General features: G+C 37.9%; 1 protein-coding gene across 3 annotated transcripts in view; it reads right to left on the bottom strand.

Annotated features, from left to right (window-relative positions):
• Window positions 1-797: 797 nt before the first annotated feature.
• The window catches only part of LOC127946643 (receptor-type tyrosine-protein phosphatase zeta-like), a 45,364-nt gene continuing 28,805 nt past the window's right edge, over window positions 798-17,356 (bottom strand). The window contains exons 12-30 of one of the 3 annotated variants that reach the window (XM_052543335.1): window positions 14,931-17,295; window positions 13,989-14,600; window positions 12,365-12,509; window positions 10,853-10,938; window positions 10,014-10,099; window positions 8,099-8,195; window positions 7,924-8,009; window positions 7,473-7,607; window positions 7,148-7,282; window positions 6,544-6,707; window positions 6,328-6,463; window positions 6,026-6,172; window positions 5,813-5,906; window positions 4,603-4,676; window positions 4,387-4,515; window positions 4,087-4,239; window positions 3,031-3,173; window positions 2,502-2,637; window positions 798-1,625 (exon numbers count right to left, since the gene is read on the bottom strand). In XM_052543335.1, the coding sequence (XP_052399295.1) occupies window positions 1,482-1,625; window positions 2,502-2,637; window positions 3,031-3,173; window positions 4,087-4,239; window positions 4,387-4,515; window positions 4,603-4,676; window positions 5,813-5,906; window positions 6,026-6,172; window positions 6,328-6,463; window positions 6,544-6,707; window positions 7,148-7,282; window positions 7,473-7,607; window positions 7,924-8,009; window positions 8,099-8,195; window positions 10,014-10,099; window positions 10,853-10,938; window positions 12,365-12,509; window positions 13,989-14,600; window positions 14,931-17,295 (5,067 nt within the window). In that variant the 3' untranslated portion in view covers window positions 798-1,481. Of the gene's footprint in view, window positions 1,626-2,501; window positions 2,638-3,030; window positions 3,174-4,086; window positions 4,240-4,386; window positions 4,516-4,602; window positions 4,677-5,812; window positions 5,907-6,025; window positions 6,173-6,327; window positions 6,464-6,543; window positions 6,708-7,147; window positions 7,283-7,472; window positions 7,608-7,923; window positions 8,010-8,098; window positions 8,196-10,013; window positions 10,100-10,852; window positions 10,939-12,364; window positions 12,510-13,988; window positions 17,296-17,356 lie in introns of all 3 variants that reach the window. The other 2 variants (XM_052543334.1, XM_052543336.1) reach the window with 2 other exon arrangements.

Below are 17,356 nucleotides of genomic sequence, written 5' to 3'. Positions count from 1 at the left end.
CTGCTGTCTGGAGACTGTAATCAACACGAGTCTGTCCTGAGGGCAGATGAAAACTAGAATATTAGACAATATCAAGAGAATTACGGAGAGACTTTAAAGATCTTTGTTCCTAAAAAAAAATGCTCAACGCTATACGAAAACGCTACAAATAATGGTCTGAGATCATTATAAGATTTTGACTTGTCTCTTGTTTTATTTTTTTGTTTATTTTTAAAATACAGTGAGAAACTTAAAATGAAAGTGTATGGGCTTTCTTCTAAATGCAGAAATTTGAAGCTTGTTTGTTTTTATTTTATAACGCCCTTACATTAATATTTAACATTTTAATATTTAATATAAATTTTTATTATATAATGTACATAAAATATATATATAATATGTCATTTATGGAGCTCTCTCTTGCTCTCTATCTCTAGATTGTGTCAGTTTTATAAATGTAATTAAATATATATAATCTTATATTTAAATATATTAGTTGAGGGCTAAGGGTCAGATTTCTTCAAATCAATTAATAATTTTATTCAACATGAATGCTAAAATTTGATATATATTTTCATTTCAAATTAATGCCGTTCTTTTGAACTTTTTATTAATTAAATAATCCTGAAAAAATATATATATCAGTTTCACAGAAAAAAAAATCAATGAGTGTTTTTAACATGAAGCATGTTAATATGTTCTGTCTACATTTATTGAAACGGTAACAGATTTAACGTTTTCAAATTGTCCTCTTTTTTTTTTTTTTTTTTTTTTAAGAGTCTTGCTGATTTACTTTATTAGTTTAAAGAAGAAAACAAACTATTCCTTAAAAATATATTGTAAAAAAAAAAACAAGAATTATAAAGTCCCAGCATAAACAGACCAGTCTCCTTGTGTGCTTTCTGGTTTCGTTTAATCCTACAAACAGACAAAAACATCTTGTACAGCTAAACAGTGTCATTTACATCAATAACAAAACAGAGAGGCATCAAAAAAATTAAAACATTTCAAATGTGACTAAATTATTCAAACGCAACCATGTCTTGTAAAGTACTAGTGCCTCAAATATAAAATTCTAGACATAAATAGAAATTTGGTCCATCGACATGGTTGCTGTAATATTATTTACACATTAGAATATTATTTCCTGCCCTTTATCCATGACTGATTTTGCCACTTTTTTGTATATCTGTATGAAAACACTGTGGCTGAAATTCTAAAAATAGACTAATATAAAACAGTTTAGGGAATGTTCCATTTAAACAAGCTTTTAAGCAAATAAATATGACACTATGAGAAGACATTAGTACGTAAGACATTAGCACAAGGTGGCGATTTAAGAGAGAAACAGGGAATAAAAATGTGGAGTGTACAAAGGCACACATTTAATGACAGTGCTGCACCCAGCAGAGCGTGGTCAGTCCAGAGATGGACCGCGGGAAACAAGAGCATTCTTAGCTAGAAAAAACAAGTCTTTTTCCTGTGCCGGCTCGTCTCTATGGTTACACCAAAGATTCCAGACTCTCGGCCGCACTCGAGATGCCTCCTGGGACCGTGCCGTTGTTGTCGGAAGACTGAAACGCTTGCTCGTCTTCTTGGGTGCTGACCAAACTCAGGATGGCTTTGTAAAGGAACTGATACTGATCCTATCCCACCAAAAAAAAAAAATTACAAATTAAAAAAAAAAAACAAGAACATGTATGCCACTCAAAATGCTACGTTTCTCTGGTGGATTGGAGTTAATTCCACCTCAGGGCAGGATTATTCATGACTGACTTTTCTGCCATCTCTACATAGATGGAAAAAACATTTTGGTCTAAATGCCAATAGTCTACAGACACGTGGAAAACACTGAAGTTACAAAAAATAAATATCATTAAATATAAAAGAGCACATACATACTATAAAAACTTAAAAGTAAAAAAAAATAAAAAAATAAAAATAAAATCTTATTGGGTCTATAAATTTAAACATATTTAATACATTCATAAAAATAAAAAATTACATATTATATATAATTATAATCTATCAAAATACATGTAAATAGGGTAAAATTGATATAAAAATTGATAGCCTGAATGCACTGTAAGTAGCTTTGAATAAAAGCGTCTGTTAAATGCATACATTTTGTGTATTTAATGTATGTGTAAACAATATACATATATATATATATATATATATATATATATATATATATATATATATATATATATATATATGTATATGTATATATATGTGTGTATATATATATATCTCAATGTACATATATATCTCAATGTACATATATATTATATTAAATATAAAATAAATGTACATTTTATGTCAAAAATTTGCAATTTGATGTATTTTTCCATTATTAGTAAGCATTAAATATAGTATTTATGCATGAGCTATTTTATATTTGAAGATTTAAATAGTGTAAATATCATAACTTGTAATTGATGTATTTAGTCTGTTTGATTGTGTAATAACAAGTGGGGGGGCAGGTTGTCTTGAATGAGAGCAGGCAGATGAACCCTCACAATGTCAGTGAAGACTCCAGGTCTCATGAGGTTGATCATCTTGGCCACCATGTAGACGTTCACCACGCTCTCGGCCTCAAGCTGTTGCAGAAGAGTGAACAGCGCACAGAAGGTTCCAGCAGTCACACCACCACACCTGCAGACACAGCACAAAATCATCAAGACGCAGAGATTATTAGACAAATCCATCATAGAGCATGTTCAGTTCTTAACCCTAGCAAGCCGCCCACCTAAACATCATTATTAGGCATCACAGAATTGTATTATTAATAAATGCTTTACATACTTAAATACAAAAAATCTTACATACTTTAAAACTTTTACTCAGGTAATATTCTAAATGGTGACTTCTACCAAAGTCATTTTGTGGTAAGATATCTGTGCTTTTACTTAAGTGTGGATTTCAAGCACTTTAATCCACCACTGCAGACAGCAGACAGTGAGGCGGCTCACTAGTTTCTGGAACAGACATAACATGTCTTTTCCAAGACGCAGTGTGCATCTCCTTCAGAGCCAAGATGCAACTCACTCGTCATGTACGACCAGGGGTCCATCTTTGGAGCCGGACTCTTTTTGGACAATGTTGATCAGCTCAAAGACATTACTGATGGGACTGTCTGGATTTGGCCAGCGTGGAGCCCGGTAATGCTTCACTTCTAAAACAAAATCATCCTGAAAAAAAGAGAGAAAAGAAGTTATAATAAATAAATCCATCATTAAGATGATTCTAACTACAAACCGTTGCTTCCAGGTAAAATACAAGTCCGTATTGAAACTTTCTCCAGTGAAAAGTCGTCTCGTCTGAATCAGGAGAGAAATATGCAGAGAACATGCACTGTTTACAAGGAAAAACAGTCTAAAAAAATATGTCGGTGGATTTTGATGTAAGAGTAGAACAGTGGATGGACTTTTTCACTGGAGGAAGCATTAATATGGATTATGGACTGTTATTTTGAAGTGACTTTTTTTTAAGTTAAAACTAAATTTAATGATGCATCTGTTTATTACAAACGCAGCTTTTCGCTTCACAAGACATTAATTGATGGACTGGATTTGTGTGGATTATTGTGATGTTTTTATCAGCTGTTTGGACTCTGATTCTGACGGCACCCATTCACTGCAGAGGATCCACTGGTGAGCAAGTGATGTTATTCTAAAGTTCATCAAATCTGCTTTGATGAAGAAAAGTTTTTTTTATGTGTATATGCGTATTTATGATCAATATGCTTCAGCAGATAAAAATGATTTAATGCCAAGTGTGTGAAAAGTACCAGATGTGTTTTTTTTTAACAGACTCTGCTCTCGCTTTCGTCAGCAACCATTTGCTCCTCCTAATATTTTCCACAATCATACTGCATGGCACCAGCTGCGATCTTCAAAACAGATGCCTGTGTCCGTGTTTTTGAATGATTTCGGAGAAATGACGCAAAGAAATCATTAATTTACAGCTCCGTGAATCAATTATCTCAGCTTTAGTATGTTACCTTCCTTTCAGTGCATTATGGGTAAAATCTCTAATCCTCTTAATGTTGCTAATGTTAACGGTTTAATCTGATTGGCTTTACGGCAGATATGATGATGTTACCTGTGTGGCCTCTAGAATGTAATCCTGCACTATCAACATGTCTTCATTGGACAGGCACACATGGCCCTCCCCTCTTAACGATACAGAGAACGTCTCGTAGCTGATTGGCTGATCTCTCACAGGCCAGAATATAATTGGTTCGCTGTCTTCTGTCTGGGAATGGAATAAAGAAATGACAGAGGAAGGAAAAAAAGTGAATGAGAGATTAATGAAGGTATTATCTGTTTCATTCAGCACAAGATTGACAGGAAATGCAGGAAATAGGTATGATGCTATAAAGCAGTTAAAAGCTGTACTGACCGTGCTACTCGTGTCTGGCAATGAAACAATAACCTGGGCGTTGTGATCCCACACCATCCTCCACATGTCCTTCATTGTGCTGGTCAAAGGTTTCTGGGTAATGATGAACTCTTTGTTCTGCCGATAGCCCTGATATGAATGCATGAATGAGTCTTAATATCAATTTAAATACAGTTATAAATAGAGCATTGGCTGGAGAAACATTGAATGTCTCACCATGACAAATGAGGCATTGATGTAGTCAGACGTCTCTCCTGCTGATGTGGACAAAAACACTCTGGATTTCTCCACTGCAAAACACACAACAATCACATGAGAGAACTGAATATCTATATGTCTGTCCGTCCAACATCAGTCTGTCCGACCGTCAATCCAACATCAGTCTTGTCTGTCTGGGTCCATCCAACATCAGTCTGTCCATCCATCCATTCATCTATCCATCAGTCTATTTGTCTGTCTGTCCATCCATCCGTCCAACACCAGTCTGTTTATCTGTCCGTCTGTCTGTCTTTCCATCCAACATCAGTCTTGTCTGTCTATCTGTCTGTCCATCCAACATCAGTCTTGTCTGTCTATCTGTCTGTCTCTCTGTCCGTCCAACATTAGTCTTGTCTGTCTGTCTGTCCGTCCAACATCAGTCTTGTCTGTCTGTCCGTCCATCCGTCCAACACCAGTCTGTCTATCTGTCCGTCTGTCTGTTTCCATCCAACATCAGTCTTGTCTGTCTATCTGTCTGTCTCTCTGTCCATCCAACATTAGTCTTGTCTGTCTGTCTGTCCGTCCAACATCAGTCTTGTCTGTCTGTCTTTCCATCCAACATCAGTCTTGTCTGTCTGTCCGCCCGTCCGTCCAACATCAGTCTTGTCTGTCTGTCTGTCTCTCTGTCTGTCCAACATTAGTCTTGTCTTGCCTGTCTGTCTGTCCAACATTAGTCTTGTCTTGCCTGTCTGTCTGTCCAACATTAGTCTTGTCTGTCTATCTGTCCGCCCATCTATCCAACACCAGTCTTGTCTATTCTCTCCGTCCATCTGTCCAACATCAGTCTTGTCTGTCTGTCTGTCCATCCGTCCATCCAACATCAGTCTTGTCTGTCTGTCTGTCCAACATTAGTCTTGTATGTCTTTCAGTCTTTCCATCCAACATCAGTCTTGTCTGTCTGTCTGTCCAACATCAGTCTGTACATCCGTCCATCCAACATCAGTCTTGTCTCTCTGTCTGTCCATCCGTCCATCCAACATCAGTCTTGTCTGTCTGTCTGTCCATCCGTCCATCCAACATCAGTCTTGTCTGTCTCTGTCCATCCGTCCATCCAACATCAGTCTTGTCTATCTGTCTGTCTGTCTGTCTCTTTTCATCTGTTCATCCTTGCATCCATCTATCTAACATAAAATAATGAATAGATAATGAAGAATAACAATAAACACACCAGGAATCAGAGAGCAGCTCCTGTTCTTTGTTCTATTGCAGTCACTCAGGGCACTGCTGTAATCATTCTGTTTGGCATTCGACTGGCACACCAGCTGCAACAACAAGGTCATTGTCATGAATGTAAAGTTACATTATTCAACTAAATGGTCCTGATACAAATACTGCCAGCTGTGCTCTTCAGAAATCACTAAAGAACTGAGAGCACACTTACTTTAAACTGCTTTTCCAGCCGTGTCTTGCATGAGGCCCCTGGGGTTAGGAGGTTGTTAACATACTGATGAATATGGCTTGATTGCACCTCTGTCTCTTGACTCAAAATGGCCTCTACTAGAGCATCATGGGTAAATATGTATTGCTCCTGTAAGGGTGCCAGAACAGCTGATGTCAAAGTCCAACTTTGAGTGTAAATTCTAAGCAACACTAAAGATTGATCAAACGTTAAATAATGTATAATTTTTATTTGTAAAACAAGTACTGCACACCAGCATGAGATTTGACTCGCTGTTCGCTCACCTCTGTTTGAACAAGATAGTTCCGTTGTGTACGAATGTGTTTAAGGAAACCCATAATGTTGACTGTCCTCTGCCCTTTAATCTGTTTTAACATGCTGTCCAACACTATGTAGGTCCCTGTTCGTCCCACTCCAGCACTAAACACACACAAACACATGTCAGAAGTGTCAAATATACAAAATGACACTTTATACATTTAAAGAGTCCTGTAGCCCACCTGCAGTGTACAATCATTGGCCCCATGTGGTCTGTTTGAGCTCTAGAGGACTTGTAGATGAATGAAAGCACAGGCAGGACGTACTCGGGTACGCCCATGTCTGGCCACTGTGTGTAGTGGAACTGAATTACCGTCTTCTCATTACTGTGACCTCTCTGAGAACCCTGATAAAAATAAATGAATAAAAAATCATAAACATGATCACAGTATAGTACATCTGATCTTTAAACAAAAGTTAATGCAATCCTGATTGTTTTAAAAAAAAAAATTTTTATATTTAATTAATTCAATTAATATTAACAATTTTATATTACAAATATTAAAATCCATAATGAAAGCGAATCTAGGCATTACATCATGATGCTGCACAGTATTAAACATTAAAAGTCATTTTGAGATTTGCTAAAGATTCTGTTTTTACAGTGTTTATAAATTCAATGTTTTTAAATGTTTACTTTAAGTGAGTTTTAGATGACAAAAGATCATATAAATGCAAAAATAGAGGGGGAAAAAAACATATCCAACATCAACAACTGAAAACTAGAAAACTATTTCAACCCTTAACTACTATTGTTCCAATATATTGTGTATCCCTACTTGATACCTTCTTTATGCTGGTATTTCTGATGGTGAAGGTTCTCTGGGTGTAGTATGCAAGGACGTTTGTGTTCTTAACAGTAACCAGAAAGCATCCATATTCTTCCTGGTTCTCCAGAGGCCAGTACTGGTCACACTTCCTCTGAGAAATGGATAAACGTTGCATTCTGGCTGAATAAATTTGTTATTGTCTTGTCACCCCAAAATACATTTTTTAGAATTTACTCATTCTCATCCTCTTCTATATATACTATTATCCTCTTCTATATATACCTTATATATATATATATATATATATATATATATAAATAACCTGCACTAAAATGGCTCACCCTTCCTTTCTCCGTGAGGTTTGTGATCATAACAATCACTCCCACGTTCTGCTCCCACACCATCCGCCAGAAATCCACTGTGCTGGAGTTTAAGGGCCCTTGTGTTGCAATGTAGGCTTTCTGTTTGTTAAAACCCTTGTGTAAAACAGAAAGGAGAAACAAATAAAGCTACAGGAAGGAGGGAAGAACAAATACTCTTAGTTTAAACTTTGAAAGAACATCTCAGGTAACACAATATTACAACAACGTCCCCAGACACTTTCTCACGCTCAAAGTGCCACCATGCCTGACCTTTCTATGAGCAAATCAATAGCAAAGCAGCAGTGCTTTTTATCACTTGTGCTAGTTTAAATGGTTACACTTTGAGGTAGTCATGCCTTACTGATTAAATAATGATATAATCATCATGATTTGCCTGGCAACATTTCTGAATTCAGTTAAAGTCTCTCACGTCGACATAGTTGGCATTTATGTAGTCCCCTCCACTTCTCCCATCTTTGTCGTTTAGTGGTGCGAGTCGCACTCTGCTGTGGTCATCTAAAGGATGTAATTGAAGATATTACCATTTTATCAGTCACAGAAATGTGCATGTACTACTTGTATTTATTTGTGTCAGTGGTTCTCACAGGCTAAAATGTTGGCGTAACGGTTCTTGTTCTTATTGTCTGGATGGCTGGAACAGTCCGTTGTTGTTCCGAGGTCCACGGAGCACGTCTGAATTTCCTTCAAAACACAAACAACCCTCTGTTACAACAAGTCTGCCACAAAGTCACGACACTAAAGACACAGTCAAAGACTTTTCACAAGTGCAGACAAGTGAGGGTGACAAATTCATGCTAAAGCTATCAAAAGCAAAGAAATCAAATGGAGATGTGGCTTACATCCAAATACTCTTTCAATATCTATGGGGGGGGGGGTGAGAATGCAAAAAGCAATGAAATACAGTAACAAACCATGCACCAGAAATACAGAACAAAGCAAAAGCACTGACAGCCTGGGTTGGATTCTGCTCATTTCAAGTGTATTAACTTTTAAGTTTTAGGATGCTGACTGGTCAGTAAAGCAAGAAATTAAGTTACATTTTGAGATGATGAGTAACATTGTGAAGTATAAAGTCACAATTATGAGAAATAAAGTCAAAATTAGAATGAAATAAAGTTGGAATTGGTAAATATAAAGAGAGAGAACTTCTATGAGAACTAGTCACAGCTGTGAGATATGAAGTCACAATTTTGAGAAAGCTGCAATTGTAACATAAAGACAACATTTTTATATATAAATTCACAATTACAAGAAATAAAGTCACAATTGTGAAAAAAGATGTAATTGTGAGATGTAGTCGCAATTAGAAGAAAATATATAAAACTAAGATATCTTAATTCTAAGATATGCTATAAATTCGCAATTCTAAGAAATAACTGCAATTGTTAAATAAAGTGCCTATATTACGAGCAATCAAATCGAAATTTTTAGATATAGTAACAATCACGTAAGGTTGCTATTGTGAGATATAGTTGAAATTATGGGATGTGAAATCAATAGAAATAATTGCAATGTAAAAAAAAATAAATGTAGTTGCAATTATAAGAAATACTTGCAACTATGAAACATAAAATTGTAATTGTGAAGGAAAGCTGCAGTGACAAGAAATAAAGTTCAAATTTCAGGCTTCCATGCAAACTTTATTTCTTAAATATTTTTATTATATTTTTCTTTAATCATAATAAAATAAAAAATGGAAATATATCCAAATATATAATTATCTGATGACTTCAGATATGCTGAAGTTTCAATTGAGTTTTTGGTTGAATCCAGTTAATGATCCATGCATTTCTTTAATAAAGTCAAAATAATAAACTAATACCAGTAAATTTTCAGGAACCTTTTCACTGCTTTATGAATGAACTCAGTCACAAATATTAACTATGATCAATTAAAATGGACAGAATCCAAAGACCTGCTTTCGTGGATTGAACAGAACATGCATTCAAACTCTACCAACTGTATCAGTGCAGGTGTTTAACGTAACTAGCATGCCACAGAACACATTTCACTAAAATAACACATGACACAAAAAGCAACACAGCTCTCAAACAGAAACTTCTGAAACATATCCATTACTTTTTCATAGTTAGCACTTATGACAAGAACTAATAAATTAGGTTTACTGTCGCGTTTGTGTCCAATTAATGCTTGCTTGATTTTTGCATGATCTAATGAAGTGTGAATAATTGAATGTTATGGTGAGAATCTACAATCTGACACTGATTGATGTTAATGAAGCTGTAACTGGGTCTTTCTGTGCACCTGACTGGAACATAGAGCTGAGTGCATTACTGACCTAATTATATCTCAAATATATTATCAACAACCTGTGTTCACGCGTGAATGGATAGAGAACGAATACGCGTGCCTGAATGAACCAAACAATTCATTTATAAGACATGTCTTAATGACATGTTGATCTTCTACATCAAGGCTCGTATGAGACAGCTGTCCCTTGAAGAGTGTCAAAAGAGAGGGGGATGATAGGATACCAACCTCAAACTCTCTAGAAAATGAGTTGGTGTTGTGAAGCTCAGCCACGTGCTTCACAAATTGCTTTACTGACTGGGAATGGTGTTCACCTGGAAGTGTAAAAGACATGTCTGATAACCAAAACAGCAGAGAAATGCAGTTTTAATTATATGTCATGTGGTTTAACCATCAAGTAAAAGGTATTAACATATATTCCTTACAATTTTAATCATTATACTTTGTATTTAATGTTTTTTCAAGGTGTGTGTATATATATATTTATATATATACAGTATGTGTGTATGTAGTGTGTTATGAATTTAAAATTCATAGATCTCATCATGTTTTAGGGAGTTGCACCACATGACACTGATCTGTTATTTTAAAGGACTTTTTGATCTTGACACAAGAGGGTCCGCACAGGTTCCTTTTTTTATTTCACTATTGTTTGTCCACATTGTTTTTTTTCTTTCTTTCTTTTAAACAAGTTGGTCGCACCACAATGACAGTATTTTAAAATATTAAAAGCAGTTTTGTTGAAATAATTTTATATGGTAAATTAGAATAGTAATAAGTTATGCATACTTTTAAACTACTTTTAAGGTCTTCTTTTCTAGGCTTCATTATAATATCAGGATAATTTTTTTTTTTTTATGCACCCCCAAAAATGTCAAAATTAGTTTTAATTCAGAAAATAAAAAATATCGTCACCATAGACAAGGTGTATTCAAATTATTTAGTATATAAATTGTATTTTAATGTTTTCATTTTAGGCAAATTAAAAAAAATAACAAATTATTGACACAAATATCATTGGTATCAATGAAAACTCTCTATTATGATTATGAAAAAGTGTGTGTTACCTGTAGGGCTCAGCATTGGCGAGTAGGATATAACCCTGGGTGATGTGCTGTCTTCAATGTAGAAATGAGCAGTCTGAAAACATGTCCTGTAACGGCATTAAACACTTTTTCTACTCTTTATGTAACAGCATGTAAGGCAGATGTACTACACGAATTACATTCACACAAATATAACAAAAACACATAGAAAAATGAACAGTTCTATCACACAAGCTTTGATTATTTGTATGTTGTTGTCTTATCCACATACTGTATGAGCTTGAGATTGAACTCTTAAGCTTAAAAAATAAACTCAAAAACCATATTCAATCTAATCCACCAAACGTTTTTAACAGGATCACCAAGAGGACTTTCTTAACTGTATTGTCTAAAACAGTAACTTCTTGGACTGGATTAGTGACCACAATGATAAGTGACACAGATTTAATGCTAATGTTTCAAGATGTCCCATTAAGTGCTCATCTGTCTGTTCTCTAAATGAGCACCATGTAGCTACAGATGGACAAGCAATCTAACATGTTCTGCTGAGATCGAACCACCCACGGCTGCACTAACAAGACATGAACATGACTTGGTCGTGTTGAACATAATCACGTGGAGGTTCTTTCTCCAGCCTGGCAGCATGTGTTCCCTGTAGGCCCACAAACAACAGATCAGCATAGCGGAGATTTAATCACCGGCTCCAAGATTACCGATTTAATCTCCTCGCAATCTTCATGGTGTAACAACAAAAAGTCAAACATGAGCAATATGTTGAAGGGGCAAGCGGCACGTTGGAATGAGAAATGTACAGTCTTGTGCCACTAAACTGTTTACACATCTGAGACGTGTTCTTGATGGGATTGCCAAAGGGATCGCTTATTTCACGGTTGGGAATATCTGATGGTAAACAGGATTTCAGACTTCCATCCTGGTGTGGAAGGACCATTTTTACGGTTTCACACACACACACACACACACACACACAGAGCAAGACCACCACAACATCATGGCTTGTTTATCTTGCTTCCTTTTGAGGTGGTACCTCACCCGGTGGGTGTGAGATTGGGTCTGTGCCCAAGATTAGACCCCCATCTCAGACAGACAACACGCTCCTCATGGGGCCACACCACTCCCCCTTCTCCTCCTTATCGACTATTGTTATGATTATGGATTAGTAACAATATGATTGAAATCATGAGCAGCTGCCTCAGAGGAAGTATATTTTTGTTTTCCATTCATCCTGTCTGACTATGCAAGACAAATGCCATAACAGAGTTAAATGCACAGTAAAAAATAAAATAAAATAACCTTGCTTGAGTAACATATAAACTAACTGCCTTTATTGGTGTCAAAATATGATGTAAATATTATATAATTAAATTAATTTTTAATGGTCAGCAAGAGTAAGCAATATAGAAATAATTAAAAAAATAACAAAGTATATGTTAATTAAAAAAGGAATTTTGTTTTAAATTTGTATTAAAGATGCAATTCTATATTAAATAAGATGCGGTTACCCATTGGACTTACCTCCAGTAGATAAAAATGCCAATCAAAATGATGATACCCAGAAAAGTGAGGGTGGAGACCACAACCAGAGGAATCACAGCCTTCTTCTGGCGCTCAATGCTGCTCGCCAGGCCCACTCGCGATTCATGACTGCTGTTACCAGCGTCTATGGGTTAAAAAAACACCCTACTCAGATCAGAGCATCATTAGTAATAATCAATTTTCTTGATGGGAAATGCAGGATCCTATTAGATATAATTAAACAATAAAAAAACACTGCAAACTAACTCACCTTATAAAATGCTTTTTTTTTTTTCAAGTCAAGTGGAATTATGACACTTTACATAACTTGTAACACAAATCAAGGCTGATCTTACTATAGTACTAAAGTGACATCACTTGCAAAGCAGTAGGCCTTAAGACTTGCAAGACAGACATTTTTTTTATATTAAACACATTAAAAAAGAAGCAAAAATGGCTTAAAACAATGACTGAATATCTACAGAATGTAGACGCAATAACAGTACAATCAATGCAGTGGATATTAACAACAATAAATAAGCCGTTTTTGGTAAATGTGCTAATTTGAACTTGAAATCATCTTTAAACAACTAAAAAACGCCCTTTAACATATCAAACTATCAGATACAGGTTACTGACTCTTTTATATTGTTTCTCGTTGATTCTTAAAAACCTTGTAATCAGTATTTCATCCATGAGGATTGGTATGGAACCATTTACTCTATACCATCAGAAATGTGTTTTGAGTTGGTCTGACACTAAGAAGCTAAAGAGTTCACAGGTCATGATTGACTGCAGACAGACACGTTAGAGAGATTAAGACCTGGCCTAGGACTGTCTGAGATGACCTTGGCATCCCAGCCAAAACAATGCTGCACTGCCAGCTGTCACCTACTAGTGACCAAACAAAAGAGATGTGCTGCTCTCTGCTGGACAAAAAGTGAAATGACCAAGTTATCCCATGGTAGAATAATCAAGCTGTGCTAACATAGCTAAGCCAAATCTTAGCTCAACTGTTAGGCCTCCATGCAGTTAAAATTGCTATACAGATATTCTACCATATAACACTGGACAAATCTACAAATTGAGCCCATATTTAGTAATTAGTAAAAATATAACAAGGTATCTTGGATTTGAAATATGGAAAACATGCTGTTGGTATATTTCTGACGACAGATGTGAGCATGCTAATTCACATTTTAGCAAATAATCACATGAAGAACATGCAACACAAATCAGAACACACAGGAATCACATGGGACTAGGAATTAGATGCATATTGTGATGATGGGATTTTCTAATTAAGATGATGGTTCTTTAGTAGCCTAACTTGTCAGAAGATTTGATGTATACGTTAATTATGGACAATGCAGTGAGCTCTTCAATCTTATCTTCCCAGTGAACTACCTTCTACAGAATATTTTCTGGATGAGATTTTAGTTGTATAGGTGACATTTGTGGATGTTTAGGGCATTCATAATTTAGAATGGATTAGATGTCCTTGCAGCAAGAGCTTTCAGATACTTCAAGACTCTTCACTGATGATTCACTGATCAAGCTTTACTGAGCATATCTAAATCAAGAAGCACCTTCAGGAATGGACGTCAACAACCAAGAGCTTTACCTTCCACTGGTTCCTCCTCTGAATCCCTCTCAGTGCGTTCTGGAATACTGAAGTCTGAAGATGTCTCATTATCTGTGGGATTTTCACCTGATCCGCTCTCCTCTTCCCCGCTTCCTCTTAGAGTCCAGGATGGACTGGGGCGCAGAGTGACTCTGAACTCGGTAGATTCACTATCTTTCACATTCTCACTCTCAAAGAAGAAGGAGGAAGAGTGCTCCTCGTTCCCATCATCCTTCTCTTCAGGAGGTACCTCTGTAGGAGTGGCAGTGGTGATATATGGGACAATACTCTCATCTCCTGATGCTGAGCTCTTGTCCCAATCTAAGTCAAAAGCCAAGCCCGAGGCACTGTTCTCCAGCTGTCCATCTGCAGAGTGTGTAGGAATGGAACTGGACTCTGGAGCAGGGGAATGTGCAATGGTTGGGGGCACCACAGGAGTAACCACAGCGATAGATTCTTGGACAGAGGTTGACGCAACAGTTGGGGGAACCACTGGAGTAGGTATGAATATGAATTCTGCAGTAGAGGTTGGCGCAATAGTTGAAGACCTTACTGGAGCAGGTGTTGCCTTGGAATGTCCAGTTGGACTTTGTGCAATGCTGCTGATGGTGGCTGAAACAGAAATGCTGAGGTCGTTAGAAGGCATGGTGGAAATGGAAAGAGATGACAAAAGAACCTCAGTGTGGAGGTCCAAATCTGCATCTCTGCACAGAAGAGTACCGGCGCTGAAGGTGGGCAGGAAAGAATGGTGTTCTACAGGACTAGATGGGTCACCCAAGAGACCACTACACGGAGACAGTCTCGAAGTAGAGGAGGGTGGCAGGAAGTTAGAAGAGGCATGCAGAGAAATTTCAGCAGATGCACCATTGTCTTGACTAAAGGTAGGAGCTACTATTGAAGAATCTACCCACTGCATTAGGAGTCTAGAGTCCTCAACGCTACCTGAGAGAGAAGAGTCAGAGTCAAGGGTTGTCATCATCAGAGAGTAGTCATTAGAGACTGGAACCGAAGGCTGGAGATATGCTAGAGAGCTCAGCATGGAGACAATACTGGGGGACCCAGAAAGGTTATGTCCAGAGCTTGGCTGCATGGAGACCACAGAAGCAGTCACTTTTGGTAACGTTTGAAGGGGATGAGTACTTCTACACTCGGGGTCAGCTGAGATGGACCCAGACAAAATATCATCATCACCATCATCATCAATACCACCAGCACTAGAGACAGGCTCCATGTCTAAATAAGACATAGAGCCAGTGAGAAATAGGGTAGGGTAGGAAGGGGAAGGGGTGATAGACTGGGCAACACCATTCACCAGCATGGAAACAGTGTATGGGATGTCCCAGTCAGGGATGTGCTCAGACAACACACTGCTTAAGGAATAGGGGGACACAGGACTTGCATGCACGTAGGACAAAGTGTCAGATACAGAGGGGGCATATGAAGCACTCTCACCATTAAACACTGGCTGGGTGGTCTGCGACAGAACAGTGCTGAAAGCTGCAGTGGTTGGAAAAGGCAAGCTAGCAGTTGTAGGCCACAGAGGGACCTTTAGGAGGAAGGTAGAGGAAGTTGATTCCATTGGGATTTCAGGCAATGGGGCTACGGTCACTGAACTCTCCCCATAGCTATGTGAGTCAGTTACAATTTGAGTCACTTCCTCAACCTCTGAAATATCTATTAAAAGTGATGTTACAAAAGTTTTAAGGGTTACACTTGTTTCAAGGGTTCTGCTTTTTTCAGGAGTGACACTTGTTTCAGAGATGATTCTTGTTTCAGGGGTGACGCTTGTTTCAGAGATGACTCTTGTTTCAGGGGTGACGCTTGTTTCAGAGATGACTCTTGTTTCAGGGGTGACGCTTGTTTCAGAGATGACTCTTGTTTCAGGGGTGACGCTTGTTTGGGGGGTGACACTTGTTTCAGGGGTGACGCTTGTTTCGGGGGTGACACTTGTTTCAGAGATGACTCTTGTTTCAGGGGTGACGCTTGTTTCAGAGATGACTCTTGTTTCAGGGGTGACGCTTGTTTGGGGGGTGACACTTGTTTCAGGGGTGACGCTTGTTTCGGGGGTGACACTTGTTTCAGAGATGACTCTTGTTTCAGGGGTGACGCTTGTTTCGGGGGTGACACTTGTTTCAGGGGTGACGCTTGTTTCGGGGGTGACTCTTGTTTCAGGGGTGACGCTTGTTTCAGAGATGACTCTTGTTTCAGAGGTGACGCTTGTTTCAGGGGTGACACTTGTTTCGGGGGTGACGCTTGTTTCAGGGGTGACACTTGTTTCGGGGGTGACGCTTGTTTCGGGGGTGATGCTTGTTTCGGGGGTGATGCTTGTTTCAGAGATACTTCTTGTTTCAGGGGTGACACTTGTTTCAGGGGTGACATTTTTTTCAGGGCTGATGCTTGTTTCAGGGAAGACACTTGTTTTAGGGGTGACGCTTGTTTCGGGGGTGATGCTTGTTTCAGAGATGACTCTTGTTTCAGGGGTGACGCTTGTTTCAGAGGTGACACTTGTTTCAGAGATGACTCTTGTTTCGGGGGTGATGCTTGTTTCAGAGATGACTCTTGTTTCAGGGGTGACGCTTGTTTCAGAGGTGACACTTGTTTCAGAGATGACTCTTGTTTCAGAGATGAATCTTGTTTCAGAGATGATTCTTGTTTCAGGGGTGACACTTGTTTCAGAGATGATTCTTGTTTCAGGGGTGACACTTGTTTCAGGGGACACATGTGTTTCAAGAGTGACAGTTGTTTCAGGGGAAACACTTGTTTCAGGGGGGATGCTTGTTTCAGAGATGACTGTTGTTTCAGGGCTGATGCTTGTTTCAGGGGAGATACGTGTTTCAGGAGTGACAATTTGTTCAGGGAAGACACTTGTTTCAGCTGTGACTCTTGCTTCAGGGGTGACACTTGTTTCAGGGGAAACACTTGTTTTGGGGGTGATGCTTGTTGGAGATGTGAAGGTACTGCTTTGGCCATCAGACTCTGAGGATACACCTTCTACAATGCTAGAACCATCTGGTCTAGTGGTATGTACTTCCACAACAAAACGGGTGGCTATGGTTGATATGATAGGTTTATCTGTGTATTTCACAGTAGGTTTATCTGTGTATACTGCTGGGAAATAACGATCATGAGTCTTCTGGGAGCCTTCTACTGAGAGTCTTCTTTCATGAGTCCTTGGTGTTGTCTTAATTACTGTATGGACCGAGTGTTCTGTTGTAGCAATTCTTGGGCTAATTGTGGTGGTTTGGAAGGGATATGGTAGCTGATTTGTGCCAGGTCTGATCAAAAAGGGATTGATGTGATGGTCTTCCTGTAATAGAAGAAAGAGATGGACAGAGAAAGAAGACGTGTTTAGTTCTGTTGTAGAAAAA

The sequence above is a fragment of the Carassius gibelio genome, chromosome A25 (assembly GCF_023724105.1).
Source record: "Carassius gibelio isolate Cgi1373 ecotype wild population from Czech Republic chromosome A25, carGib1.2-hapl.c, whole genome shotgun sequence".
In the NCBI taxonomy this organism is placed as follows: Eukaryota; Metazoa; Chordata; class Actinopteri; order Cypriniformes; family Cyprinidae; genus Carassius; species Carassius gibelio.
This window is presented reverse-complemented; position numbering and strand designations above follow the sequence as displayed.